The sequence below is a fragment of the Lepidochelys olivacea genome, assembly GCF_965140295.1.
Source record: "Lepidochelys olivacea isolate rLepOli2 genome assembly, chromosome: 11".
In the NCBI taxonomy this organism is placed as follows: Eukaryota; Metazoa; Chordata; order Testudines; family Cheloniidae; genus Lepidochelys; species Lepidochelys olivacea.
This window is the reverse complement of record NC_140421.1, coordinates 960,334-988,147: the sequence shown is the minus strand read 5'-3', so window position 1 is coordinate 988,147 and position 27,814 is coordinate 960,334. Positions and strand designations below refer to the sequence as shown.

The following is a 27,814-nucleotide window of genomic DNA, read 5'->3' as shown; positions in this document are numbered from 1 at the left end:
CTGGGTGATGGGCCCGCTGACGTCTTCCAGCGCCTCAGCCCCAGCTCAGCCCTGGGAGCAGGAGCAGGGGCGGGCAGGGAGCGCAGGAGACCTGGGCTGAACCCCAGAACAAGCTGGTGATGCGAACTGGCCGGGGAGCTGGCTCTGGCTGGGGATCGGCCCCGGGAGAAGGCTGGGGACCCCTTCACCGGGACGTTTCACCCGGGACTGTCACCGCACTAGGGAGCAGCCCCGCCTGGCCCCGGGCTGGGGCTGTCATCCACTTGTGTTTCCAGCTCGAACTTCTCCACTTGCTTCCCGGGCCCACGTGCAGGGGGCCTTCCCTGTGTGCGGCACGAATGCCCTGCACGGCTGTGCCCGGGTCCCGGTGTGCTCCAGAGCCTTGGTGCCCGGGCCAGCCTGGGCACTGGGGCTGCCGTTGCGGGTTCCAAGGGGCGTTTGCTGGGCCAGGCAGGGGTCCTCAGCCCCTCTCCACCGCAGGAGGCATGAGCTGCTCCCAGGAGCTTTGCAGAGGGAACTGCTCAGGACACCCCCCCGTCTCATGGGGGGGTGGTGGTGGGGGGGCCCTGTTTCCTCTGCCCTGGGGCTGGGCGCTGGCTCTTGCCGGGGGCGGCTGGCCGGAGGGGTAACGCTCTTCTCTTTTCCTTTGCAGAAACCCGGTCACTCGCGGCGCTTCGGGCGCTTCACGCATGGTGCGTTGTTCCTGGGACCCCTCCCCTGGGACCCCCAGCCCCCTCCCCTGCTCTGCTGCCACCCGGGGCTCTTGCATTGGGGCGGCTCCTGTGTGGAGTGACTCAGGAGCCAGGGAACATGCTGGTGCTGAGGGCCCCTGCCCCCCTCAGCCGGGCCCTGGGCAGGGGGCTCAGACCCCACCCTTCCCTGGCCTGCAGTTCCCCGAGTAAGGCTGCACCTGGGGGTGAGGGTGGGCCTGGCAAATGCCAGCACTGCCCCCAAGTTCTCTGGGGCTGCTGCTGACCCACGTGGCACTCGCCTGGCCCCACCGGACGAGGTGCTGCTGGGGGCCAGGAAGGGGGTGAGCCTGGAATTGCCCCTGCTGCAGCTTCGGGCTGTGGGGGTGTGTGTGTGCAGGGCAAGTGGGCGACAGCCGGGGGGGAGCGGCTCCCTGGTGGTGGGGAGCGAAGCCGGTGTGGGGCAGGGTGGGGCTGTGACGGGGGCAGGGCAGGACGGGGGTGTGGCAGGGTGGGGATGTGGCGGGTGTGGGTGTGCGACGTGTCAGGGGGGTCTGTGAGTGCACACACTCGTGAGAGGAGCTGGGTGGGCCTGGGTGTACTGTGTGTTGGGGGGTCTGTGAGTGCACACGCTCGTGAGAGGAGCGGGAGCGGGGCTGGGTGTGCCGTGTCACGGGGGTCTGTGAGCGCACACACTCGTGAGAGGAGCGGGGGCGGGGCTGCGTGTGCCGTGTGGGGGGGTCTGTGAGTGCACACGCTTGTGAGAGGAGCGGGGGCGGGGCTGGGTGTGCCGTGTCGGGGGGTCTGTGAGCGCACACGCTCGTGAGAGGAGCGGGGGCGGGGCTGGGTGTGCCATGTCACGGGGGTCTGTGAGCGCACACGCTCGTGAGAGGAGCGGGGGCGGGGCTGGGTGTGCCGTGTTGGGGGGTCTGTGAGCGCACACGCTCGTGAGAGGAGCGGGGGCGGGGCTGGGTGTGCCCTGTCACGGGGGTCTGTGAGCGCACACGCTCGTGAGAGGAGCGGGGCGGGGCTGCGTGTGCCGTGTCACGGGGGTCTGTGAGTGCACACGCTCGTGAGAGGAGCGGGAGCGGGGCTGGGTGTGCCGTGTCACGGGGGTCTGTGAGCGCACACGCTCGTGAGAGGAGCGGGGCGGGGCTGCGTGTGCCGTGTCGGGGGGGTCTGTGAGCGCACACGCTCGTGAGAGGAGCGGGGGCGGGGCTGGGTGTGCCGTGTCAGGGGGTCTGTGAGCGCACACGCTAGTGAGAGGAGCGGGGGCGGGGCTGGGTGTGCCGTGTCAGGGGGTCTGTGAGCGCACACGCTAGTGAGAGGAGCGGGGGCGGGGCTGGGTGTGCCGTGTCAGGGGGTCTGTGAGCGCACACGCTCGTGAGAGGAGCGGGGGCGGGGCTGGGTGTGCCGTGTTGGGGGGTCTGTGAGCGCACACGCTCGTGAGAGGAGCGGGGGCGGGGCTGGGTGTGCCGTGTCACGGGGGTCTGTGAGCGCACACGCTTGTGAGAGGAGCGGGGCGGGGCTGCGTGTGCCGTGTCACGGGGGTCTGTGAGTGCACACGCTCGTGAGAGGAGCGGGAGCGGGGCTGGGTGTGCCGTGTCACGGGGGTCTGTGAGCGCACACGCTCGTGAGAGGAGCGGGGCGGGGCTGCATGTGCCGTGTCGGGGGGGTCTGTGAGCGCACACGCTCGTGAGAGGAGCGGGGGCGGGGCTGGGTGTGCCGTGTCAGGGGGTCTGTGAGCGCACACGCTAGTGAGAGGAGCGGGGGCGGGGCTGGGTGTGCCGTGTCAGGGGGTCTGTGAGCGCACATGCTCGTGAGAGGAGCGGGGGCGGGGCTGGGTGTGCCGTGTCGGGGGGTCTGTGAGCGCACATGCTCGTGAGAGGAGCGGGGACGGGGCTGGGTGTGCCCTGTCACGGGGGTCTGTGAGCGCACACGCTCGTGAGAGGAGCAGGGACGGGGCTGCGTGTGCCGTGTCGGGGAGTCTGTGAGCGCACATGCTCGTGAGAGGAGCGGCGGCGGGGCTGGGTGTGCCGTGTCGGGGGTCTGTGAGCGCACACGCTAGTGAGAGGAGCGGGGGTGGGTGTGCCATGGCAGGGGGTGTCTGTGAGTGTGTACACACTCGTGAGAGGAGCCAGGGTGGGGCTGGGTGTGTCGGGGGGGTCTGTGAGTGTGCACATGCTTGTGAGGGGCCCGAGTGGGGCTGGGTGTGTCGGGGGGTCTGTGAGTGTGTACATGCTTGTGAGGGGCCCGAGTGGGGCTGGGTGTGTCGGGGGGTGTCTGTGAGTGTGTACACACTTGTGAGAGGAGCCAGGGTGGGGCTGGGTGTGTCGGGGGGTCTGTGAGTGTGTACACACTCGTGAGAGGAGCCAGGGTGGGGCTGGGTGTGTCGGGGGGTGTCTGTGAGTGTGTACACACTTGCACACGCCTGGTCCTGTATGTTCCACTCCACGCATCTGAGGAAGTGGGTTTTAGCCCACGAAAGCTGATGCCCAAATCAATGTGTTCGTCTCCGAGGTGCCACGAGGACTCCTCGTTGTTTCTGCTGAGACAGACGAACCCGGCTTCCCCTCCGAAAGCTGGGGGTGCTGTCTCTCAGGGGGTGCAGGGTCTGTGACCCGCCCCCCCTCAGCCCTTGCTTCCCATGGGACCCCCCCCCGGCTGAGTGCCCCCCTGCCCCCGCCAGGCTGCCCGCAGCTCAGCAGGCTGGGCCGATAACCGGCGCTGATGTCTCTCTCTCTCTTGCTGCCCCGATGGAAGCGAAGTTTTCCGCTCCTGCAGGAAGCAAAGCTACGGTAGGAAACTTGCTCAGCCTCACCCCCCACCCTGGGCCCCCTTGCCGCCCCCATGCTGCTCCCCCTCCTCCAGGCCACACGTTCCCCCCATCACCTCCCCCCAGCACGGCTGGCTCTCCTCTCCCACCGGCTGCTGCTCCCAGCCCACAGCCGAGTCCCAGCACTGGGTCCAGCTCAGGCCCCCCACTGGGGACGCCGGGGCCGACGGGCGCTGTCTCCTTGTGCCCACCCAGACCCAGGGGGGCCTTGGCACTCGCCTCTCCCGCCTCCCAGCAGTGACCTGGATTCGGTGGGTCGGGGGGTTCCCGGCCCGGGAGGCCCGAGTGGCGCTGCCCGCCCAGCTGTGCCCTCACCGCCCACTTCTCTCTGGCTCCAGACTCGGAGACAGGCGAGGACGACGCCAGCGACCCCCAGGGGACAAAGCGCAGTGAGCTCCAGGATGAGACCCCTTTCAGCTCCCCCACAGGTGAGCGGGAGCCGGCCAGGGGGCTGGCGGTAGCTCTGTCGGGGCTGTGCGTGGGGCGGGGGGGCCTGGCTCCAGTCGGGGCGGGAGCCTGGCCGGTGCCAGCTGGGAGCAGGCAGGGGCTCTGGCCGGACCCCTCCAGGCGCTGCCCGCCGGTTCACCCCTCTCTCCTCTGCGCAGGGGAGTCGGACACGCTGGTGGACACCTCCATGACCACCTCGGCGCTGGGCCTGTCGCAGGCAGAGGAGCGCTCCAGCTGGTCGGGCAGCCAGCAGACCGTGGTGGAGAAGGCGACGGAGCCCGGCCTCCCGGTGCGGGGGCCCTACCTGCGCCCCAGTGGCTGGCAGCCGCAGGGGACCCCAAGGCAAGCACACGCGCAGGCCCCCCGCGGTGCCGAGGTCAGGCACCTGGGGGTGGAGCCGCTCCTACGGGCGTCGCGTGCTATTCTGGTGGGCACAAGCTGGGGGTCGGAGGATAGCCTCTCGGTGGCCAGCGACCCCTACGGCAGCGCGTTCAGTCTGTACAGAGGACGGGCGCTCTCGATCCACGTGTAAGTAGCTGGGGGAGGCTGCGGAGGGGGCATCGTGCTGGGGCCATCTCCTCCCGACCCCCGCAGCCATCTCAGCCCTCAGCCTTGGGTCTTTCTTTGCCTCCTTTCTCCCTGACGGGGGGGAACGGGGCCCCTGAGCACGGCAGGCCCTGCCCGAGGGGCTGCGGGGGGAGGGTTGGGGGCCGGGGCTCTGCAGCTGGCAGCGGGAGCCATCGGCCCCGCTGGCTGCTGTGCTCAGGGGCCCCATCCTGCCCGCTCCTGCCACTCCATCTCGCTGTCTTGTGTTCGAGGCTCCCCCAGGTTATCGCCTTCATCGCTCCGCTTCCCACCCCCGCGGACCCCAGCCCCCCTTGCCCACCACCCGCGGGCACAGCCGGGTTACCCCCACGCGTCCAAGGGGCTCGGGGGGGAGGGGGCGGGTCCGTGGGCATCCTGCTGAGACCGTGTGTGCCCACGTGTGCGTGTCCGTGCGTGCGTGTGGCTGGGTGTGACTTGAGGCTGCAGCAGCGGGGGGTGAATCCCCCTCCCCCCGTTGCTGGTCCTGCCCAGGGCCCAGCCGTTGAGCCGAGTAACCTGATTGCCGTAGTACGCCCAAGCCTGCTCCCCGGTCGTGGGCTCCGCAGCCCCCCAGCCGGGCTCCCCCAGCAGGGCTCCAGCTCTAGCTACCCCCAGCTGCCGTGGCCGTGCCAGGCCCGGGGGGCTGCCGCCCAGCGAGCCCCATCCGTACCAGCCCGGCCGTGACGCTTCCCGCCAGTGCCCAGGGCTGTGCCCGCTCCGGAGCCGGGGGGAGTGCAGGCCCAGGTGCCCCCGGACCACGCCGTGCATGGTAAGACCACAGCACCCCTGGCTTGCAGGGCACAGCCCGGGTGGTATCGCAGTGGGACCGCTCGTCCCCCTGGTGCCAGCCTCCATCCCGGGTGCCAGATCCCAGATGGGCTTTAGACAGTGGGGCCAGGACCGCGGCCCAGAGAAGGGAGACGCCCCATTAGCTCCTCCAGCCCCTCTCCCAGGGCAGGGCAGGGCTGGCTGTCCCAGGCTGGCTCTGGTTCCCTCGGGGTGTGTGGGGGAAATGGGGGGGCATTCCCAGCTGGATCTACCCCCCCCACACAGGGTCGCCTGCGTTCACACCCCCTCCCAGCCCTGGGAAGACCAGCTCTGCTGCCTCGGGGGGCAGGGCTGCATGCCAGGCTGTAAGCAAGGCTGGCTCTGACCCCCCCGCTTTCCCTTCTGCCTGCAGCAGCATCCCCCAGGGCGGGTACAGGAGAGACGACCCCAGCGGAAGCACCTCGGAGCTCGCTCCGAAGCCTGGTGCAGCCCAGCCGCTGGCCTCCAAGCCACCTGCTCTCTGCCTGCCGTCTCCCAGGGTGGGCCAGTGCCCGGCCCAGCCGCCCGGAGCCAGCCGAGGTCCTGGCGTCGTCTCCCCCACGCCCCTGACGCCCCGCAAGACGGCCCTGATGCCGGTGGAGTACCAGGACACGGTCCCCGAGGAGTACGAGGAGAAAGTCCGGAAGCCCAAGTCTCTGGGGTACTCGCAGGCCAGCACGCTGGAGTCCCGGCCCCAGACCCCGCTGAGCGAGACCTCCAGCCGGGTGTCGGTGCTGAGGCCCTCGCCCAAGCTGGCGCGCTCCGGCTCCAAGATCTTCGAGAAGCTGAAGTACTTCGAGGAGCGCCGGAAGAGCCTGGAGCAGACCGACAGCCCCCTGCCGGTCCACGCCTGGCTGCCCCTGCGCAAGACGCGCTCCTTCGACCAGCCCGACCTAGGCCAGCGCCCGCTCACGCCGGGCGGCTCCCGGGAGGAGCTGCGGGACGGGGTGCGGTCGGAGATGGGCGGCCCGACCTGCCGGCGCCAGGCCTTCCGCCACAAGGCCGCCTCGTTCGACGAGCGGGGCCGCTTCGCCAGCCGGGTGGGCGACATCGAGCACAGGTTCTCCGAGGAGCTGAGCCGCATCAAGAAGACTGTCTCCAAGCAGCAGCTGATGAGGTCGCAGGAGCTGGCAAAGGCCGGCCTCCCGCGGGCCCCCTCGCCCCGGGGCCCCAGCCAGCTCTCTGCCCCCCGGGCGCTGGGGCCACAAGCCACCCCGGCCCCGAAAGGCCAGCTGCTCAAGGCCCCACCGCCGGTAGAGAACGCGCACAGTATCCAGCAGCTGGCCCTGGCCAGCGTGGGGCAGGGGGGGCCCGCAGACGGGGCGGAGCGGGGGGCCACGCACAAGCCACTGCTTCGGAGCTGCGCCCTGACCAGCCAGCCCCGGGAGGAGGCCAGAGCCAGGAGGAGCGTGGAGCCGGAAGGTGCTGAGGGCAAGAGGAAGGTGGAGCAGTGCCCCTTATCTCAGGCCACTCCGCTGGGGCGGGGGGACCTGCTGGAGGCCGGGACCCCCGAAGGAGTCGCTTGCCTGGAGGGGGGCCCCGCGGTCGGGGCGAGAGCTAGCCGCGACGACAGGGCCCCCGGGGCTGGGAGCGAAGCCCTGACCACTAGGCCAGCAGGTCAGCACGGGCCGCACAGGAAGCGGGACGCGGGCCATGAGGTGCGGTTCTTGCCCTGGGCCAAGCCCGGCCCGGAGCTGGGAGCCGGCCTGGAGGGGGGCCGGGCAGGGCAGCGTGGCACAGGCAGGGATGCCGAGCAAAGGCAGCTGAAGGTCACAGAGAAGAAGGAAGGTGCCCGGCTGGCTCAGGAAGGGAGAAGCGCCCGGAGCAAGGGGAAAGGCCGCCGGCCCCGGCCCACCTCGCCGGAGCTAGGTAGGGGCAGCCGCTGTCCCCCCCGCGGGTGGGTGGGGGCCCCCAGGGGTACCCGCCCACAGGGCCCAGCCAGCCCCACTCGGTCCCATACGGCCAGGAGTCCCCCAGAGAGCCAAGCGCTTTGGGGTCAGAGCTGGGACAGGAATCCCGGGTTCACTTCCCACCTCCCGCGCCGACTCCTTGGGCAGGTCCCTCAGGCAGGGGGTCTGGCTGCTTGGGCTGCCCCCTGGGCCCTGCCAGGGCTGGAGAGCGGGGGGCCTGGGGGTCCCCGGCTATGCCAGCTGGAGAGGCTAACAACAGGAGCAGACGCCAGCCTGAGCCTTCTCCCCAGGCCTGTGCCCAGGGCGCCCTGCCGTGCCCCTCCTCACGCTCTTAGCAGGGCGGGGCGGGCACCAACGCGCCCTGCTGCCCGCTGCCGGGAGCGTTACCAGTGTGGTGGGGCACGTCCGTCCAGGCTGGGTCTGGGCAGCACCCGGGACGAGGGGCCCTGGCCCCGGGGGGCTCAGCTCCTGCCCTCGGCCAGTGCAGACAGAGCACTGGGGCTGGGCATGCTGGACAGCTGCCCTGTCCCACCCCCATGGCAGGGATCCCCGGGGGCTTTGGGAATGGTATTTACCATTGTGCTCTGAGTGGGCGGAGCAGGGGAGGGGCTGGGGGCTCGGCTCACTGGGGTGGGTGCGGGCACAGGGAGGAGGGAGTGAACCGCCCCAGGGAGCAGGAGAGGGGGCCCAGGGCTGCAATGCCAGGAGTGTCGGCAGGGGGCGGTGCATGGCGTGGGGGTTCAGAGCCAGGGCCAGGTGGGGCGGGGTAGCTGTGTGCTGGGTGGGCTGCCGGGGGTGCTGTGGGTGCATGGGAGGAGGCAGGAATCAGGGGTGTGGGGCCCCGTGGGATGGGATGGGTGCTGTGCTGGGGAGGGTTGGCTCCCCGGGGCAGGGACAGGAGGGGATCTCTGGGTCCAGAGTCTCTGGCTAAGGGCCCTCCCCAGAAGGGAGTCATGGGACGGGCATGAGGAGCCCTGTGGGTCACTGCAAACACTGAGACTCAGCAGGGCTAGGACTCCCCAAAGCCCGGCCTGCCAGGGCCATTGCCCTGGCTTCCCCAAGCAGGTGTCGGTCCCTTGCTCTGCCCTGCCTGGGCTCCACGACACCGGGAACCCAGTTCCCTCCTGCCCCTTTGACAGCCCAGCATGCTCCTCTGCCCCATGGCAACGCCCCGCTCCCTGCGGCTGGGGGTGGACAGATGGAGAAGCCCCTTGCCCCCCTTCCTTCCCAGCACATCAGCTGTGCCCAGCTGCCAGCCTGAGCACTGAGGCCATGGGCCCACTTGCAGGCTGCATCCTGGTCTGAACTCCCGTCTCTGAGCCCTTGGCAGCGCGGTTAGTTCCTGGCTTGACAGGTCTGCTTTGCTCTGCCCCGGTGCCCGGCACTGAAAGGCCAGACAGCTCTCAATAGGGACTGAGCCTTGGCACCCCGTGCCCTGGGCAGCAATGAAAGCCACCTCCCCAAGGGCCAGTGGGCACCTGGTGTGCCCAGAGCTGCCTCCCGCTGGCCTTTCCCGAGTTGGTTCGGGCGCCCTGCATGCCGGGCACACGGATCACACCCCCCGGGGCTGGCATCGTGGCACAAGGACCTCCTGGGCCAGTGCATGAGCCCACTGGGCTTTGCATGATCCTGAGGCCTTCCTGTCTGGGCACAGTATTTTGCAGCCCTGAGCCCGGGCCAGCCCCTGGACTTCCAGCTGGAGAGGGCACAGTTTGCTCCAGCCCCTCTGCAGCTGCACACTCCCAGGGAGCCCTGCTGCGGGGAGCTGCGGGGCAGATCCCGTGGGAAACCCACCGCCAGGAGTGCCCTGTGGCCTGGTCACGCTGCCGGGCTGAGAAGCCAGGGCAGCTCCCAGCGGGTGCGGCAGGGGCCGGGGGGCAGACTTGCCCCTGAGCGCCCAGACGCCCGCTCCGTCACCTCCCCAATCCCTTTTCCCATCTGCCAGGGCCGGGTGCTGCCAGGAGCTCGCAAACGCTGCCCTTCGCGCCTGCTCGTTGGGACGGGCGGAGAAGGGCCCCGAGCCAGGCGGGGAATGTCACTGCACCGAGGCCCCTGGGCGCTGGAGCACGGCCCTGCTCTGGGTCGCGGAACAGCCCCAGGCCGCTGCCCGCAGGCTGGGGGGCTGGAGGGGACTGGCCGGGCTGGAGGGGACTGGCCAGCCTGGAGGGGTGCTGGGCGCGGCATAGGGGCACATTGCTCTGCAGCATAGGGGGCGGCCAGCGAGCCGCGGGGGGTCCCGGGGGTTAGCTCGCGGGAGCTTGTTGGACGCACGTGGGCCAGCCCCGGGGGAACGACCCCTCTACCCGCCCCCCCAGCGCACCCAGCTGGGACTCACTGCACTGCAGTGAGCTGCCCCCGTCACCAGGGGGCGCTCTCCCCGCACGCTCTCTCTATGCCTCTTTCCTGCTACAGGGACCCTGCTGCGGCTGCTCTTCCTGCCCTGCTCTATGGCTCCCCAGGGCCGCTCTCTCTTACATGGGGCGCCCTCTTGGGGCTGGCTCAGGAACTGCCTGCCCATAAATCTGGCTGCTGCTAATGGGGGCTTAGTGGGGGCACCCAGAGGGGGGCGTCTCCCTGGCAGCGGAAAGCCCTGTGGGTCTGGCTGGGGGTGCCGGGCGCCTGGTGCCATCCCCGCCTCTCCTGCAGGTGGGACCCGCTAGCTAGTCCATGTGCCCAACGTGCCCCCAGGTGCCCCCCCTGGAGCAGGGATCCCCTAGCCCCAGCCAGGGTGCCCGGTGTACCCCCAGGTGCCCCCCTGGAGCGGAGATCTCCGAGCCCCAGCCCGGGTGCCCCCCTGGAGCAGGGATCCCCTAGCCCCAGCCTGGGTGCCCGGTGTGCCCCCAAGTGCCCCCCCTGGAGCAGGGATCCCCGAGCCCCAACCCGTGTGCCCGGTGTGCCCCCAGGTGACCCCCTGGAGCAGGGATCCCCTAGCCCCAGCCCGTGTGCCCGGTGTGCCCCCAAGTGCCCCCCCTGGAGCAGGGATCCCCGAGCCCCAACCCGTGTGCCCGGTGTGCCCCCAGGTGACCCCCTGGAGCAGGGATCCCCTAACCCCAGCCCGGGTGCCCAACGTGCCCCCAGGTGCCCCCCTGGAGCGGAGATCCCCTAGCCCCAGCCCGGGTGCCCAACGTGCCCCCCCTGGAGCAGGGATCCCCTAGCCCCAGCCTGGGTGCCCGGTGTGCCCCCAAGTGCCCCCCCTGGAGCAGGGATCCCCGAGCCCCAGCCAGGGTGCCCGGTGTGCCCCCAGGTGCCCCCCTGGAGCAGGGATCCCCTAGCCCCAACCCGTGAGCCCGGTGTGCCCCCAGGTGCCCCCCTGGAGCAGGGATCCCCGAGCCCCAGCCCGTGTGCCCGGTGTGCCCCCAGGTGCCCCCCTGGAGCGGAGATCCCCTAGCCCCAGCCTGGGTGCCCGGTGTGCCCCCAGGTGCCCCCCTGGAGCAGAGATCCCCTAGCCCCAGCCTGGGTGCCCGGTGTGCCCCCAGGTGCCCCCCTGGAGCGGAGATCCCCTAGCCCCAGCCAGGGTGCCCGATGTACCCCCAGGTGCCCCCCTGGAGCGGAGATCCCCTAGCCCCAGCCTGTGTGCCCGGTGTGCCCCCAGGTGCCCCCCTGGAGCAGGGATCCCCGAGCCCCAGCCTGTGTGCCCGGTGTGCCCCCAGGTGCCCCCCTGGAGCAGGGATCCCCGAGCCCCAGTCAGGGTGCCTGGTGTGCCCCCAGGTGCCCCCCTGAAGCAGGGATCCCCTAGCCCCAGCCCGGGTGCCCGTCTCCTTGGCTGGAGCGGCTCATGCCCAGCTCTGCAGGTCCCTGGTTCGGTCCCTGGCCTTGGCCAGGGTGGCACTGTCAGACGTGCACCACCGCTGCTTGCTGCTCAGGGATGCTCCCCGTGGCAGGGGATGGGCGGGGTCCAGGGGCGTTTCAGGTCCCCCCAGAGCCCAAAGGTGCAACGGGAGAGCTGGGCAAAGCAGGAGACGCCTCTCCCCTGCATAGCTCGGAGCAGAGATGGCTGCACCCCAGGGCAGAGCCCGACTCCAGTACCGCTCCCCCTTCCAATGGAGTGGGCCGAACTCCCTCCCTGGTGCACGAATCGCTGCTTGAGGGAGGGGGCTGGGGGCTGCCCATGGCTGCCCCCTCCGCGCAGCCTCTGTCCCTGTCCCTGCTCAGTGCCACGGGCTGATCTCTCCCTGCTCAGAGTCGTCCGATGATTCGTACGTCTCCGCTGGCGAGGATCCCCTGGAGGCCCCGGTCTTCGAGATCCCCATCCGGGACGCTGTGGTGATGGTGGGCGCAGAGGTGCTGCTGAAGTGCATCGTCACAGCCAACCCCATGCCCGAAGGTGAGCCGCCGCAGGCTGCCGGAGCCCTGCGCAGGGCTGGGAGGGGCTGGTGGCGTGCCGGCCGGCTGGGGTTGGCAGAGTCAGCAGGGACTGGTGAATCGGGCGCTCGCCCCGTCCTGACACTGACTCAGTGGGTGGCCTGGGGCACGTCACTTCCACCCCGTGATTCTTCCTTCCCTTCCTCCCGGGGGCGGGGGGTCACTAGTGCACATTCACCCGGCGTGTGGCAGATAGGCCACAGGAATCCGGCCCTGGACGAGGCACTGGGCAACCAACCCCGGCCGAAGCCACCCAGCTGGCCAGGTGCTCGCCGCAGTGCCCAGGGCCTGGTGCTTCCGGGAGCGAAGCTCTGGGTGGGCTGTCTGGCACGCAGTTTGCCAGGCAGGCCGTGCCGCTGGGGCTCAGGGCTGCCCTGCCTGCGCTCCCCGGGCACCTCCTGGCAGCGTGGCTGTAGGTGACTGGGCCACAGTGGCTCCCACAGCCCTGGCGAGGGGATGTTTGCGTGATGGCCGACTGCACTTTGGAGCTGCCCCTCGGGCCGGGACACCACGGCCCATGCCCCCACGGCCCATGCCCGGGTCTGAGGAAAGGCCTCGCCGGCGGCACGAGATGCCAGCTGGAGAATGGCAACGACTCCATCTGTGCTGGGTGGGCCGCGGGGAAGCAGGTGACGGAGAGGCTCCTCACGCAGCCCCACGCTGAGATCTGGGGCAGGGGAACGAAGCCCCGGCTGGCAAAGGGACTTGCCAGCGTCACACCGAGGCAGTGTCAGAACCCAGGAGGCCGGAGTCTCTGTCCCAGCCACTGTCTGTATCTGGGCTGGGGGCTGCCTGGGGATCTAGCTGGGCTGAGCCCTGCCGCCCTCGCTGACCCTCTGGGGGTGCAGGGGAATGTGTGTGGGCAGCAGGGCGCAAGGGGGAAGGGGAGGGAGTGGAGCTCCCTGGCCATGTCCAGACAGACGGGGTGCCCGGCGCGGGGCCACGGGCAGCAGCGCGTCCCCAAACCAGCCACTAGGGGGCAGGAGTCACGGGAACTGCAGCGGGTTGGATTCTGCCTACACCTGGGGGGGCAACGTGCCCCCGGCAATAATGGGGAGCAGTGCTGCCCCCGCAGGGCCCCAGTGCAGTGATGGGGGGGCCCTAACGACGACGGGCAGTGCCCCCCGGCAGTGATGGTGTCAGAGTCAGCCCCCGCGGGAAACCCAGCCGTTCCCCCCCCCCCCGTGACCTGCCCTCTCCCACCCCAGTGTCCTGGAGGAAGGATGGCGTCCTGCTGAGGGGCAGTGCCTGGCGCCCCATCAAAGTGGAGGGTGAGCGCCATAGCCTGCTGCTGCAGAGCGCCCGGGGGGCTGACGCTGGCCTGTACACCGTCGCGGCGGCCAACGAGGCGGGGGAGTCGTACTGCAGCGCCAAGCTGACCGTGCAGCCGGGTAAGGGCTGGGGGGGCCTGGCCTGGCCTTGGGGGGGGTGGCTCCCTGTGGGGCCGGCCCAGCCCGGGGGAGGAGGAGCAGCAGGCCAGAGCCAGCGTGAGGGGGTGGGAGGCTGTCGCTGGCAGGCACCCGGCTCCCTTACCCTACAAGGCTCTGTCTGAGCCGGGCGGCTGACGTGCGGCCAGCTGGGAGCACGGAGGGTCCTGCTGCCTGCCTGGGCTCCCAGCACCAGTGGGTCCCCAGCGGTGCCCATCAGCACCCTGGCACTGCCCCCGCGGGCCCACCCTGCTCCTCAGCACCCCGCCCCGTCGTCGGCCGGCAGCACCCCGCCCTGTACAGCACGAGCCCCAGGGATCCGCCAGCCTGGAGACTTTCCTGGAGGGGGCCCAGAGACGTGGCCCTGCCCTGCCCTGGGAGCCTGGCCAAGGGCTCCTGCGGGCTCCCCCGGGCGAAACCCCAGGGCCTCTGCTCCTCCCTCAGGGCTGCCAAGCGTGCCCTTCCCATGGGCCATCCTGGCTGGCCAGGGGCTACCTAGAACCCCAGGGGGCCGAGCCCAACTGCCCCCCGCCTCCGCCCAGCCCAGGCCCGGCGGCTCCCTGGGGTGCTGAGCCACCAGCGGGAGGTTCACCCAGCCCGCGCCTGAGCCGGCCCCCTTCAGCCGGGGCTGGTGGGGCGAAGGGCCGGGAACGCTGCCGTGGGCTGGCCGCGCCGCCGTGGCCCGGAGGGGGCAGGGGGGCACCACAGCGGGCCGAGGGGCCCAGCCCTGGTCCATCCTGCCGGGGAAGGGGCCTTGCCAGCGTCCAGGACTGGTGCTGGGGGCGCAGGACAGGGGGGCAGCGCCTGGCCGGGCAGAACCGGGCTCCACGCTGGGCTGACGGCACCGAAATGGACCCTCCTCGGGGCTGCGGGCCCCAGAGCGGGGGGGCGGGCCCCAGAGCGGGGGGGCACCGGCTCCCATCAGACCCAGGGCCGGGGGGAGGGAGGCGGGCGGCGGCTGCAGCCTGGAGAAGCGTCTCCGGGGCGGGGCCAGCAGAGAGCGGGGCCTGGCTGCGCCCATCCCCGCGGCGTCGGACCCGGACCCGGACCCTACCCTGCCCGGGGCTCGCCCCGCCTGCCTGGGGGGCTCGGGGGGCGGGGCCCAGCCCAGCCCAGCCCGGCCCCGGCGGGTCGCGGTCTCACGCTGCCGGGCGGGCGCCCTGCGGGGATGGAGCCGCCCGCCGCCCCGGGTGAGTCGCGGCGCGGCCCGCGGGCGCTGGGGCTCCGCAGAGCCGAGCCGGGCCGGGCCGGGCGGGGGCGCTGGGGACGCAGCCGGGCGGCCCCTCCCGGGCACGGGGCGTGTCCCATGGCGTGTCCCCCCCCCCTGCCCGCCCCGGGGGTGCCCGGCTCCCTGCCCCCAACCCCCCCCCCCCGATCCCCTCTGCCCGCCCCGGGGGTGCCCGGCTCCCTGCCCCCAACCCCCCCGATCCCCTCTGCCCGCCCCGGGGGTGCCCGGCTCCCTGCCCCCAACCCCCCCCATCCCCTCTGCCCACCCCGGGTGTGCCCGGCTCCCTGCCCCCAACCCCCCCCCCCGATCCCCTCTGCCCGCCCCGGGGGTGCCCGGCTCCCTGCCCCCAACCCCCCCCCGATCCCCTCTGCCCGCCCCGGGGGTGCCCGGCTCCCTGCCCCCAACCCCCCCCATCCCCTCTGCCCACCCCGGGTGTGCCCGGCTCCCTGCCCCCAACCCCCCCCCCGATCCCCTCTGCCCGCCCCGGGGGTGCCCGGCTCCCTGCCCCCAACCCCCCCGATCCCCTCTGCCCGCCCCGGGGGTGCCCGGCTCCCTGCCCCCAACCCCCCCCCGATCCCCTCTGCCCGCCCCGGGGGTGCCCGGCTCCCTGCCCCCAACCCCCCCCCCGATCCCCTCTGCCCGCCCCCGGGCTGTGCCTGGCTCCCTGCTCCCATCTCCCCCTCCGGACTCTCTGCCCGCACCGGGTGTGCCTGGATTCCTGCCCCCAACCCCCCCGACGCCGTCTGCCCGCAGCGGGCTGTGCCCAGCTACCTGCCCCCAACTCCCCGCAGGCCCCCTCTGCCCACCCCAGTGTTGACCCCCGAGTGTCCATGACGTTTGGGGCTCTGGCCGTTTCCCAAGGGGTGTTTCTGCACTGGGTCCTAGCCCCACTCCCAGAGGCTGGTTTCCAGGCCACAGAGACCCTAGGCCCTGGGCTGGGCACCCCCGGCCTCTCTCTGTGGGGGTGGGGACACACCTGGGCCACTGTTCCTGCAGCTGGTGCCCCCTCCGGCCTGGGCTGCCTGCTCCCCCTTGCCCTGTGCTACTAAAGGGAGGGCAGCGATTAGCCCCCTGTGTACTAGCCTCTGGGGGCAGGGGGTTGAGCACGTGGGGGGCCCTCTGCTGTGGGGGGCAGGGCAGCCTGGCACCCTTGGATCTCTCATCCCCACCCAGAACAACGGGCATGTGGCCTGTCCCATGGGGTGGGTGCATGAGCCTGTTACCCTGGTATCTGACCAGGGCTCCCTGGCACACGAGTGGCTGGGATGGGTCTGCTGCACTGTCTCTGGGCCGCCCTTGCAGGCAGCGTGCTGGGTCCCTGTGCCCGTGGACAGGCGATGCTCAGCCCCTGCCCCTCGGCATCCCGCCATGCCTGCCTCTGTGCAACCACCCCGGGCAAGCCCAGATGGAGGGGTGGGAGCCTTGCCTAGCGGGAGTGCCCGGGGGCTCCTTGCTGGCCATCTCGTCAGCAGCATCTGCTGCCCCCTGCATCCTTGGGAGCCGAGCCCCAGGTCCCTGCCCCGGGGTCACCGGCCTGCACACTGCTCGGGCTCCTGTTCCCCTCTGCGGCACAGCCCCGGGTCCACGGGGGCAGGACCCCGAGGCTGGAGCGTGAGTGCGGCTGCCAATGTCACCTTCAGCCCTGGAGAGCCAGGCGGACGGACGGCGGCTGCCTCGTGAGCCAGCCTGTCCCCCTATCTCAACCCCTTATCGTCCGCCTGGCCTCCTCCCCGCACTCGCCCACAGGCTCCGGCCCCAGCGGCCTGGGCTCTGAAAGGGATTGGCCGGGGGGCTCCCACGGGGGTGCTGCAAGGTCCCATCCTTCCCCTCGTCTCAGGCTGGGGTGTCAGGGGGAGACCCTCCCCCAGTGCTTGCCCCGGCCTGGGGTCTGAGGGAAGACGGGGCGGGGGGGTGGGGAATGATAGAGCTGCACTGTGCCCGCCTTGTCGGAGCCCTGGCTGCTCTGCCTTGTGCGTGCTGCCACCCTGGGTGCCCTCGCTGCCCGTCCGGTCCCATGGGACGTCGCCCGGTGCTGCCATCCCAGCCAGGGGCTTGCCATGGCCAGGGGACCTGTGTCACGGCATCCTGGGGCGATGCTCTGGAACTGCTCCCTACGACTCTGCGGAAGTCTCCTCTCTGGGAGCAGCCTGTCTGCAGGACACACAAAAAGAAAAGGAGGAGTTGTGGCACCTTAGAGACGAACCAATTTATCTGAGCATGAGCTTCCGTGAGCTACAGCTCACTGCATCGGATTTATTAGACGACAGGAACATGGTCTAACACAGAGCTTGTACGTGCAGAGAACAGGACCCCTCAGCTGGGTCCATTTTGGGGGCAGTGAGCCAGACAACCCCGTCTGCCCTTCACTCCATGTCCCAGCCAGCCCCAAACTGAAACTCTCTCCAGCCCCTCTCCCCTGGGCTTTGTCCCTTTCCCAGGCCAGGAGGTCACCGGATTCCTTTGTTCTCCAACCCTTCAGCTCTCACCTTGCAGGGGGGAAGGGCCCAGGCCATCAGTGGCCCGGAAACAGGGTGTCAGCCATTCTCTGTGTCCAGACCCCTGCACACACCTGCTCTCTAGGGCTCTGCAACGGTCATACACCCTTACCCCACCCCCTAGATACTTAAGAACTGCCTAGGGGAAACCGAGGCACCCCCACACTATTCAGAGGAAACATTAAGAACAGTCCCACTTCGTCACAACCTGGCACCCTTAACCAGCCTTACTACCTGCTCTCTCCTGAGCCAGCGCCCCCTGCGGAGAGCCAGGGGCCCCTGCTGCCCCCCCTGGCCCTGGCCAGCCCCATCACGTCGGACGAGGAGTACCTGAGCCCCCTGGAGGAATTCCCAGCGTCCGGGACCCCCCAGCACTGGCTGGCTGGGAAGCTGCAGCACAAAGTCAACCTTGGCGCATCCTGCAGCCCCGTGGAGACCAACTTCAAGGCTGCCCCCACCTTTGAGGTGAGGGGGTGGGTCCTGGGGTGGGGGGGCCCTTCCTGTCTGCCGCCAGGTCCTGGTGCCCCGGGGTTACTGGGCAGGGGTTTGCCTCTCCTGGAGCCTGGACACAGCCTGGGCTGCCCTGACTAGCATTGGGGTGTCTGCCGGGGCATCGTGAGGCCCACAAGCCCCTGCCCCATGGGGCTCTGTGACAGCAGCTCCCACCTTGGGCACCTCCTCCTGTTGGCTGGTCTTGCCGTGCTGGGGTGACCCTCACTCCCTGCTCTGGTCCCCGCGGGCGGCTTGGCGCTCGCTGTCTGACCCCCTGCTCTCATGTGCTTCCCACCCCAGCTGGCTCTGAGTGACCAGTCAGTGCTGGAGGGGCAGGACGTCAGCATGAGCACCCGGGTCCGGGGCGAACCCAAACCCATCATCTACTGGTGAGTCCTCCAGCGCGGGCTCCCCGGCCATGGGAGGGAGTCCTGGGCCCTGGTGCTGTTCGTGTTACTGCAGGAACGCTCCTGCAACGGGATGGCAACAGCCTGAATGGGAATGGGGCATGGGGCTGGGGTGGGCTGGCTCAGGGGGGTGGGAAATGGGACATGGGGCCTGTTCCCTCTAGGGGGCTCTGGCTCCCACCCGGCCCCAGGGCAGGGGCTGGCTGGCTCAGGGGGCCCAGGGAATGGGGCACAGGGCAGGGGCTGGCTGGCTCAGGGGGCCCAGGGAATGGGGCACAGGGCAGGGGCTGGCTGGCTCAGGGGGGCCAGGGAATGGGGCACAGGGCAGGGGCTGGCTGGCTCAGGGGGCCCAGGGAATGGGGCACAGGGCAGGGGCTGGCTGGCGCAGGGGGCCCAGGGAATGGGGCACAGGGCAGGGGCTGGCTGGCTCAGGGGGCCCAGGGAATGGGGCACAGGGCAGGGGCTGGCTGGCTCAGGGGGGCCAGGGAATGGGGCACAGGGCAGGGGCTGGCTGGCTCAGGGGGCCCAGGGAATGGGGCACAGGGCAGGGGCTGGCTGGCTCAGGGGGCCCAGGGAATGGGGCACAGGGCAGGGGCTGGCTGGCTCAGGGGGCCCAGGGAATGGGGCACAGGGCAGGGGCTGGCTGGCTCAGGGGGGCCAGGGAATGGGGCACAGGACCTGTCTCCTCTAGGGTCCCCGGCTCCCATCTGGCCCCAGGGCAGGAGCAGAGGCCGGGTTTGGGGCTGGTGAGGCAGGAGGTGGGTGAGAGCCCTGGGTTCGGCCAGTGCCAGGTGGGACGCGCCCGCGGGCAGCATGGGAGCTGGCTCCCACCAGGTGGGGGCAGGCTCTGACTGTGCCCCCCCGCAGGCTGAGGAACCGGCAGCCGGTGAAGCTGGGGCGTCGGCTCTCCGTGGTGGAGGGGGCGGGCGGCACCTCCACCCTGCACATCCTGGCGGCTGAGCGCGCGGACGCCGGCTTCTACGCCTGCAAAGCCATCAACGAGTACGGCACCAAGCAGTGCGAGGCCAAGCTGCAGGTCCGAGGTAACGCCCAGGCCTGGCCGCGCCCCTGCTCGCTGGGCTGCGGGAGGCCGGGGGGGCCCCCCGAGAGGAGCTGCTCCCAGGACAGGGTGAGGCACGGCTGCCCGGCTCTGCAGTGGCCCCGGCCCTGAAGGGGCTGGAGCCTGGGCCCAGCGACTGGTCCACGCGCCCATCCCCAGCGTGGCCCCAGACGCTGGCGGGGCGGGGGGGTCACTGGAGGCTCGCGGGGGCTGGAGCGTTGGATCCCATTGCCGGTGGAGAAACTGCTCTGGAGAACCGAGAGAAAAGTCAGATCTGTCCTGACCCCTATTCCCATCGTTCTGCCCCAGCCCAGCCCTGCCCCCCAGCTCTGCCGGTGCCCCTCACTCCTGACCCGCAGCCCCCTGCAACCCCAGCCCTGGGCTCCCCATCCACAGCCCTGCCTGTGCCCCTCAATCCGGACCCCACAGCCCCCTCCTGTCCCAGCCCTGGGCTCCCCCCAGCTCTGCCGGTGCCCCTCACTCCTGATCCGCAGCCCCCTCCTGTCCCAGCCCTGGGCTCCCCATCCACAGCCCTGCCTATGCCCCTCAATCCCGACCCCACAGCCCCCTCCTGTCCCAGCCCTGGCTCCCCCCAGCTCTGCCGGTGCCCCTCACTCCTGACCCGCAGCCCCCTCCTGTCCCAGCCCTGGCTCCCCCCAGCTCTGCCGGTGCCCCTCACTCCTGACCCGCAGCCCCCTCCTGTCCCAGCCCTGGCTCCCCCCAGCTCTGCCGGTGCCCCTCACTCCTGACCCGCAGCCCCCTCCTGTCCCAGCCCTGGGCTCCCCATCCACAGCCCTGCCTGTGCCCCTCAATCCCGACCCCACAGCCCCCTCCTGTCCCAGCCCTGGCTCCCCCCAGCTCTGCCGGTGCCCCTCACTCCTGACCCGCAGCCCCCTCCTGTCCCAGCCCTGGGCTCCCCATCCACAGCCCTGCCTGTGCCCCTCACTGCCGACCCGCAGCCCCCTCCTGTCCCAGCCCTGGCTCCCCTGTACGGTTCTGCTGGTTCCCTCAGTCCCTGCCTGCACTGTAGTGCCAGGGTGCCTGGTGTCCTGGGCTTTGGTCCCTGCTGCAGGAGTTTCGTGGTGCTCCTCCTGGGAGGAGGGCTGTGCCCATGAGCACCTGGGCGGCTCCATCTCAGCCAGGTTTGGCCCCCCTGTCCCCGTGCGCCTTGCCATGCGCAGGGCGGCCTGGGCCACGCCCGTGGCTCGCTGGGCCTTGCTGGCCTGAGCGTGGTGGGGGCTCTTGGCCCTGCCGCTCTGGTGCGTTTCCTTCGCTGCCCCCACAGCGCCCTGCGGGATGCTGTGGCCACCGATCCCTATGAGACCTGGCACCTCCCGGCCACGCCAGCTGCTGCCCCCTTACAGACGGCAAACGGGCAGCGGGAGCCCAGCAGCAGGGCTTGGGCCCAGGCCTCCCGCCTGGCACGGACGCTGTTGGGGTGTTCCCAGCCCGCATGGGGGTCACAGGGCAGCTCCAGGCGAGACGGAGCCTGGTCGACGCCTGCTGGGGTGGAGTTTAGTTACGAGCCGACGGCCGGGCTGGGCTGCCAGACCTCCAGGGCGGCTCCTGGGCCCCCGTCCTGCTGGGTCCCGGGGCGGCTCCTGGGCCCCCGTCCTGCTGGGGCAGCCGAGAACCCTGCTGTCCCAGGCCAGGCCCCAGCCCAGTCGCCCAGCCCCTTTGCAGGCAGGGATGTCATGTGTGCCCGCGTCCTGTGCCCGCGTCCTGTGCCCGCGTCCTGTGCCCGCGTCCTGTGCCCGCGTCCTGTGCCCGCGTCCTGTGCCCGTCTCGGCTGCACTAACCCTGCTGCTTGCTGACTGCGGTTTTTGTCTGTACACAGGGGGAGTGCGATAAGGGGGCGCGTCCCACAGAGCCACGGCCTCGGGGCTCTTTAGCGCCCACCTCTTAGGCACCGGACCTCGCCTTGCGTTCTTGCTTTCTGCTCCAAAAGGGACGGAGTGACCAAGGGGCAGGGCCTGGCGCCCCGGGCCTGGCCCCCGACCCGCCGCCACCTCCTGGACTCTGGGCTCCAAGGCTAACGCGTGGACTAGCGGCTGTGGGTCTTGCTGGCCGGCGGGGGAGGCAGAACCAAGGCGGAGCCTTGGGGCATGGGCGGGGCCAGTTGGGCATAGCACAGTGCCGGGGCCAGGGGGCGCTGCAGGCCCAGCTGGGCCGCGCCCAGCGTCTGCAAGCCGGGCCGTGGTGGCTGCGTGATGCTGTCTGTCTCTCAGTCTGTCCGTGTGTCCACGTCTGTGTGTCCTGCTGCTCCTCTTCAGCACTGCCAAGGAGCAGGGAGCCTCTCTGCAGAGACGGTGCCAGCCCTGGGCCGGGCAGAAGGGACGGGGAAACCCTGGACACTGGGCAGCTTGGGAACAAACATGCCTGGGGGCAGGGGCAGGAGACCCACTGCCCCCCACCCCTACCCGGAGAGCACCCCCGGCAGCCTCTGCCCAGCCAGCATCGGGCCCAGGCTGTGAAGTAGCACAAACGGCTCCCCCAATGCACTGTGCTGGCAGGGCCCACTGCCGCACCCAGGGGTCCCCAGGCCTGGGTGTTCCCAGTGTGGGGAGCGGCCCCAGGGAGCTGGGGCTGGGGGCTGGGGGCTGGGACTTTTTTGTAGCTCTAATAAAGTGTGTTTGGTAAAGTGCTGTGTGGTTTGTTCAAGGCACAGAGCCCCAACCCCGTCAGATCCTCCTGCACTTGTCATCCTCTGCCGCCTTCTCAGTGTCCTGGGGTGCCATGCATCCTGCACCCCCTTCCACAGGGCCCTTCGGGGCCTGTCCCCCCGCTCCCGGCATGTCCCCGGGGGGGCCCTGACCCCATTCCCAACATGTCCCAAGGGTCCTGCCCCCCGCTTTCCCGAGCACCCTGCCCCTCTCCTATTCCCTGCATGTCCCAGGGAGCCCTGCCCACCCCCCGTTCCCTGCGTGTCCCTGGGTGGCACTGCCCACCCCCCGTTCCCTGCGTGTCCCTGGGTGGCACTGCCCACCCCCCGTTCCCTGCGTGTCCCTGGGTGGCACTGCCCACCCCCCGTTCCCTGCCCCCTCTGTCGTTGCCGTTCAGTGGCTCAGGTGCGTTTCTCTCTCCCCAGCACACCCCGCGAGCCAGGCTCTGGCCGTGGTGACCCCGCTGCAGGACGTGACGGTCGGGGCTGGGGAGCTGGTGCTCTTCGAGTGCCTGGTGACGGGCCCGCCGGACCTGGACGTGGACTGGCTCTCGCGGGGGCGGCTGCTGCAGCCCGCCCTCCTCAAGTGCAAGATGCATTTTGACGGGCACAAGTGCAAGCTGCTGCTCACCTCCGTGCACGAGGACGACAGCGGCATCTACACGTGCAAGCTGAGCACGGCCAAGGGTAAGGGGCTCCGCAGCCGGCGTGCGGGGTCATCACTGCCCCGGGGGGGCGCCCTGTGCCTGGCCCGGCAGGCCCCGCCTCCTGGTAGCCCCGAGGGACCAGACCGCCCATGGGGACCCTCTGGGCGCCACTCGCCAGTCACTGCACCTCTGCTAGGCCCGGGGTGGCCCCAGCTCTGGGATCTCTGCCCTAGGCCCCGGCCAGGGACTGCTGGGAACCCCACCCCCAGTTACAGGCTGATGCTGTGGGGAGGGACCCGCCTGGGCGGGGCCTGCCCTTCCACTGTCCCTTGCTCCTGGGGGCCGGGAGCTGAGTGTGGCCCAGGCCTGGGGCCAGTTGGGCTGGTGCTGAGGCAGGCTCAGGGCTTGGCCTGGCTCCCAGGAGCAGCCGCTACTTTGCTGCTCCCTTCAGTGATGGGGGTCGGGACACGGGTGTGTTGGGGGGCTGAGCTGCCCCGCTGTCACCCAGCAGAGCAGGCAGCAGCCCCCACTAGGGCCGTGTAAGGGGCAGTGCAGTCCAAGGGCCTGCGTCCTCAGCTGAGTGTGTCTGTGGGTGCCAAGGGCCCCGGCACTCCTCCCCCCACACCTGTCCTTCCCTGGGCCCCATCTCTGCCTCAGGACAAAGGGGTGCAGGGCCCGGTTCCTTGGGCATCTGACACAAAGGCCGGACGGTCTAAGAGCAGCTGCCTCCCACCCTGGAGGTGGCTGCATTTCAGCATTGGGCAAGTAGGATCTGAGGCTAGGAAAAGGAGGAGGTAAAAGAATTAGACAAGTTTGATGTCTTCAGGTTGGCAGGGCCTGATGAAATGCATCCCAGAATACTAAAGGAACAGACGGAAGAGATCTCTGAGCCATTAGCGATTATCTCTGAGAGCTCTTGGAGGACGGGAGAGATACCTGAGAACAGGAAAAGGGCAAATATAGCACCTAGCTATAAAAAGAGAAATAAGGACAACCCGGGGAATTACAGACCAGTCACCTTAACTTCTGTACCTGGAAAGTTAATGGAGCAAATCATTAAGCAAACAATCTGAAAGCACCTAGACGATAACCAGGTGATAAGTAACAGTCAGCATGGATTTGTCAAGAACAAATCGTGTCAAACCAACCTGATATCTTGCTTTGACAGGGTAACAAGCCCTGTGGATGGGAGGAAGGGGTAGACATGGTATATCTTGACTTTAGTAAGGCTTTTGACACTGTCTCCCATGACCTTCTCATAAACAAACTGGGAAACGCAGCCTAGATGGAGCTACTATAAGGTGGGTGCAAAACTGGTAGGAAAACCGTTCCCAGAGAGTAGTTACCAGTGGTCACAGTCAGGCTGGACGGGCATCACGAGTGGGGTCCCGCAGGGATCAGTTCTGGGTCCGGTTCTGTTCAGTCTCTTCATCAGTGATGTAGATAATGGCACAGAGAGGACATTTATAACGTTTGCGGACGATACCAAGCTGGGAGGGTTTGCAAGTGCTTTGGGGATAGGATTGAAATTCAAAATGATCTGGACAAACTGGAGAAATGGTCTGCAGTAAATAGGATTCAGAGTAGCAGCCGTGTTAGTCTGTATTCGCAAAAAGAACAGGAGGACTTGTGGCACCTTAGAGACTAACCAATTTATTAGAGCATAAGCTTTCATGAGCTACAGCTCACTTCATCGGATGCATACTGTGGAAACTGCAGCAGGCTTTATATACACACAGAGAATATGAAACAATACCTCCTCCCACCCCACTGTCCAGCTGGTAATAGCTTATCTACAGTGATCATCAGGTGGGCCATTTCCAGCACAAAACCAGGTTTTCTCACCCTCCACCCCCCCACACAAATTCACTCTCCTGCTGGTGATAGCCCATCCAAAGTGACAACTCTTTACACAATGTGCATGACAATCAAGTTGGGCTATTTCCTGCACAAATCCAGGTTTTCTCACATCCCCCCCACCCCCATACACACACAAACTCACTCTCCTGCTGGTAATAGCTCATCCAAACTGACCACTCTCCAAGTTTAAATCCAAGTTAAACCAGAACATCTGGGGGGGGGGTAGGAAAAAACAAGAGGAAACAGGCTACCTTGCATAATGACTTAGCCACTCCCAGTCTCTATTTAAGCCTAAATTAATAGTATCCAATTTGCAAATGAATTCCAATTCAGCAGTTTCTTGCTGGAGTCTGGATTTGAAGTTTTTTTGTTTTAAGATAGCGACCTTCATGTCTGTGATTGCGTGACCAGAGAGATTGAAGTGTTCTCCGACTGGTTTATGAATGTTATAATTCTTGACATCTGATTTGTGTCCATTTATTCTTTTACGTAGAGACTGTGCAGTTTGACCAATGTACATGGCAGAGGGGCATTGCTGGCACATGATGGCATATATCACATTGGTGGATGTGCAGGTGAACGAGCCTCTGATAGTGTGGCTGATGTTATTAGGCCCTGTGATGGTGTCCCCTGAATAGATATGTGGGCACAATTGGCAACGGGTTTTGTTGCAAGGATAAGTTCCTGGGTTAGTGGTTCTGTTGTGTGGTATGTGGTTGTTGGTGAGTATTTGCTTCAGTTTGGGGGGCTGTCTGTAGGCAAGGACTGGCCTGTCTCCCAAGATTTGTGAGAGTGATGGATCATCCTTTAGGATAGGTTGTAGATCCTTAATAATGCGTTGGAGGGGTTTTAGTTGGGGGCTGAAGGTGGCGGCTAGTGGTGTTCTGTTATTTTCTTTGTTAGGCCTGTCCTGTAGTAGGTAACTTCTGGGAACTCAATTCAAAAAGGACAAATGCCAAGTCCTCCACTTGGGAAGGAACAATCGGTGACACACACACAATGAGCAATGACGGCCGAGGAAGGAGCACTGCGGAAAGGGATCTGGGGGTCAGAGTCGACCACAAGCTAGATATGAGTCAACAGTGTAACTCTGTTGCAAAAAAAGCGTGCGTCACTCTGGGCTGTATTAGCAGGAGAAATCATGCTAATCCCCAGAAAAATCATGGAGCAGGTCCTCAAAGAATCAATCCTGAAGCACTTACACAAGAGGAAAGTGATCAGGAACAGTCAGCATGGATTCACCAAGGGAAGGTCATGCCTGACTAATCTAATCGCCTTTTATGATGAGATTACTGGTTCTGTGGATGAAGGGAAAGCAGTGGATGTATTGTTTCTTGACTTTAGCAAAGCTTTTGACACGGTCTCCCACAGTATTCTTGTCAGCAAGTTAAAGAAGTACAGGCTGGATGAATGCACTATAAGGTGGGTAGAAAGTTGGCTAGATTGTCGGGCTCAACGGGTAGTGATCAATGGCTCCATGTCTAGTTGGCAGCCGGTATCAAGTGGAGTGCCCCAAGGGTCGGTCCTGGGGCCGGTTTTGTTCAATATCTTCATAAATGATCTGGAGGATGGTGTGGATTGCACTCTCAGCAAATTTGCGGATGATACTAAACTGGGAGGAGTGGTAGATACGCTGGAGGGGAGGGATAGGATACAGAGGGATCTAGACAAATTGGAGGATTGGGCCAAAAGAAATCTGATGAGGTTCAATAAGGATAAGTGCAGGGTCCTGCACTTAGGACGGAAGAACCCAATGCACAGCTACAGACTAGGGACCGAATGGCTCGGCAGCAGTTCTGCGGAAAAGGACCTAGGGGTGACAGTGGCCGAGAAGCTGGATATGAGCCAGCAGTGTGCCCTTGTTGCCAAGAAGGCCAATGGCATTTTGGGATGTATAAGTAGGGGCATAGCGAGCAGATCGTGGGACGTGATCGTCCCCCTCTATTCGACATTGGTGAGGCCTCATCTGGAGTACTGTGTCCAGTTTTGGGCCCCGCACTACAAGAAGGATGTGGATAAATTGGAGAGAGTCCAGCGAAGGGCAACAAAAATGATTAGGGGTCTGGAACACATGACTTATGAGGAGAGGCTGAGGGAACTGGGATTGTTTAGTCTGCGGAAGAGAAGAATGAGGGGGGATTTGATAGCTGCTTTCAACTACCTGAGAGGTGGTTCCAGAGAGGATGGTTCTAGACTATTCTCAGTGGTGGAAGAGGACAGGACGAGGAGTAATGGTCTCAAGTTGCAGTGGGGGAGGTTTAGATTGGATATTAGGAAAAACTTTTTCACTAAGAGGGTGGTGAAACACTGGAATGGGTTACCTAGGGAGGTGGTTGAATCTCCTTCCTTTGAGGTTTTTAAGGTCAGGCTTGACAAAGCCCTGGCTGGGATGATTTAACTGGGAATTGGTCCTGCTTCAAGCAGGGGGTTGGGCTAGATGACCTTCTGGGGTCCCTTCCAACCCTGATATTCTATGATTCTATGAGTGTTGTAAGCCGGACACGAGCCGTAATTCTTCCGCTCTGCTCCGCGCTGATTAGGCCTCAAGTGGAGTCTTACGTCCAGTTCTGGGCGCCACATTGCAGGAAAGACGTGGACAAAGTGGAGCAAGTCCAGAGAAGAGCAACAAAAATGCTGGAAGATCTAGATTGAAAAACGTGGGTTTGTTGAGTCTGGAGAGGAGAGTCCGAGGGGGGGACCCGGGGACCCGAGAGCAGTTTCCAAGTCCATAAAAGGCCGTTATAAAAAGGAGGGTGATAAATTGTTCTCCTCAGCCGCTGAGCACAGGACCAGGAGCCAGGGGTTAAATTGCAGCCAGGCCAGCTCAGGCTGGACATTGGGAAAATCTTCCTCGCTCTCAGGGCGGTTAAGCCCGGGGGGCCGTGGAGGCTCCGTCATCGGAGGGTTTGGGAGCAGGCCGGACGCTCGTCGGCCAGGGCTGGGCGAGGGAATACAGAGCCCTGCCTCCGCGCAGGAATGGGCCACAGGGCTAGCGAGGGCCCAGCCAGCCCTTCGTGGCTAAGGGCATGGGGTGATCCGTGGTCTGGAAAGGGCTCTGGCCATAACTCTCAGCGGCCATAGCTCTCAGCCCAGAGATTTCGTTCCCTCTGCTGGGATGGGGCCCAGATACAATTAGTGCAAATTGATTCTAATAATCCCCCCACCTCAGCCACTGCCCCCCAGCAACCAGCCCCCCCACCTCAGCCTCTGCCCCATAGCCACTAACCCCCGCACCTCAGCCACTAACCCCCCAGCAACCAGCCCCCCCACCTCAGCCTCTGCCCCATAGCCACTAACCCCCACACCTCAGCCACTAACCCCCCAGCAACCAGCCCCCCCACCTCAGCCTCTGCCCCATAGCCACTAACCCCCGCACCTCAGCCACTGCCCCCCAGCAGCCAGCCCCCCCACCCCAGCCACCACTCCCCCATGGAGTGGAGAACATGCACTGAGCCCATCCAGTGGCTCCTGGTTTCAGGCCCCGGGGGCAAGGGGAGCCCTGAGCCCCTCCTGAACTGGGTGCTGCTGCAGGATCCCCCAGGCTCAAAGCATCCCCCAAGACCCCCGCAGCCCCTCCCCCCAACACGCAGCACACGCCCTGCCATGCGGGCCCCCTCCCACACACGTCCGTCGGCCCGGCACACGGCCCCTCGCCCCTGCTGCGTCTGGGCTGATGCTCACGGCCTGCCCTGTCCTGCCTTGCAGAGGAGCTGACCTGCAGCGCCCGGCTGACCGTGCGCCCGTCGATCCAGCCGCTCTTCACCCGCAAGCTGGAGGACCTGGCGGTGGTGAAGGGACGGACGGCGCGCTTCGACTGCAAGATCAGCGGCACCCCCACGCCCACCGTCACCTGGACCCACTTTGGTAGCAACCCTCCCACCCTGGCTGTGCCCCGGGCGC

The 27,814-nt window shown here is 67.3% G+C and overlaps 1 protein-coding gene across 1 annotated transcript in view; it reads left to right on the top strand.

The window, feature by feature from the left end:
* Nucleotides 1–27,814, top strand: part of SPEG (striated muscle enriched protein kinase) — a 114,467-nt gene that overhangs the window by 35,445 nt on the left and 51,208 nt on the right. Inside the window, exons 2-11 of the mRNA XM_084644059.1 lie at nucleotides 3,864–3,953; nucleotides 4,131–4,500; nucleotides 5,738–7,233; nucleotides 11,455–11,598; nucleotides 12,845–13,027; nucleotides 17,040–17,251; nucleotides 17,579–17,667; nucleotides 18,553–18,728; nucleotides 21,834–22,094; nucleotides 27,620–27,778. Coding sequence (XP_084500185.1) covers nucleotides 3,864–3,953; nucleotides 4,131–4,500; nucleotides 5,738–7,233; nucleotides 11,455–11,598; nucleotides 12,845–13,027; nucleotides 17,040–17,251; nucleotides 17,579–17,667; nucleotides 18,553–18,728; nucleotides 21,834–22,094; nucleotides 27,620–27,778 — 3,180 coding nt within the window. The remainder of the gene's footprint in view (nucleotides 1–3,863; nucleotides 3,954–4,130; nucleotides 4,501–5,737; nucleotides 7,234–11,454; nucleotides 11,599–12,844; nucleotides 13,028–17,039; nucleotides 17,252–17,578; nucleotides 17,668–18,552; nucleotides 18,729–21,833; nucleotides 22,095–27,619; nucleotides 27,779–27,814) is intronic.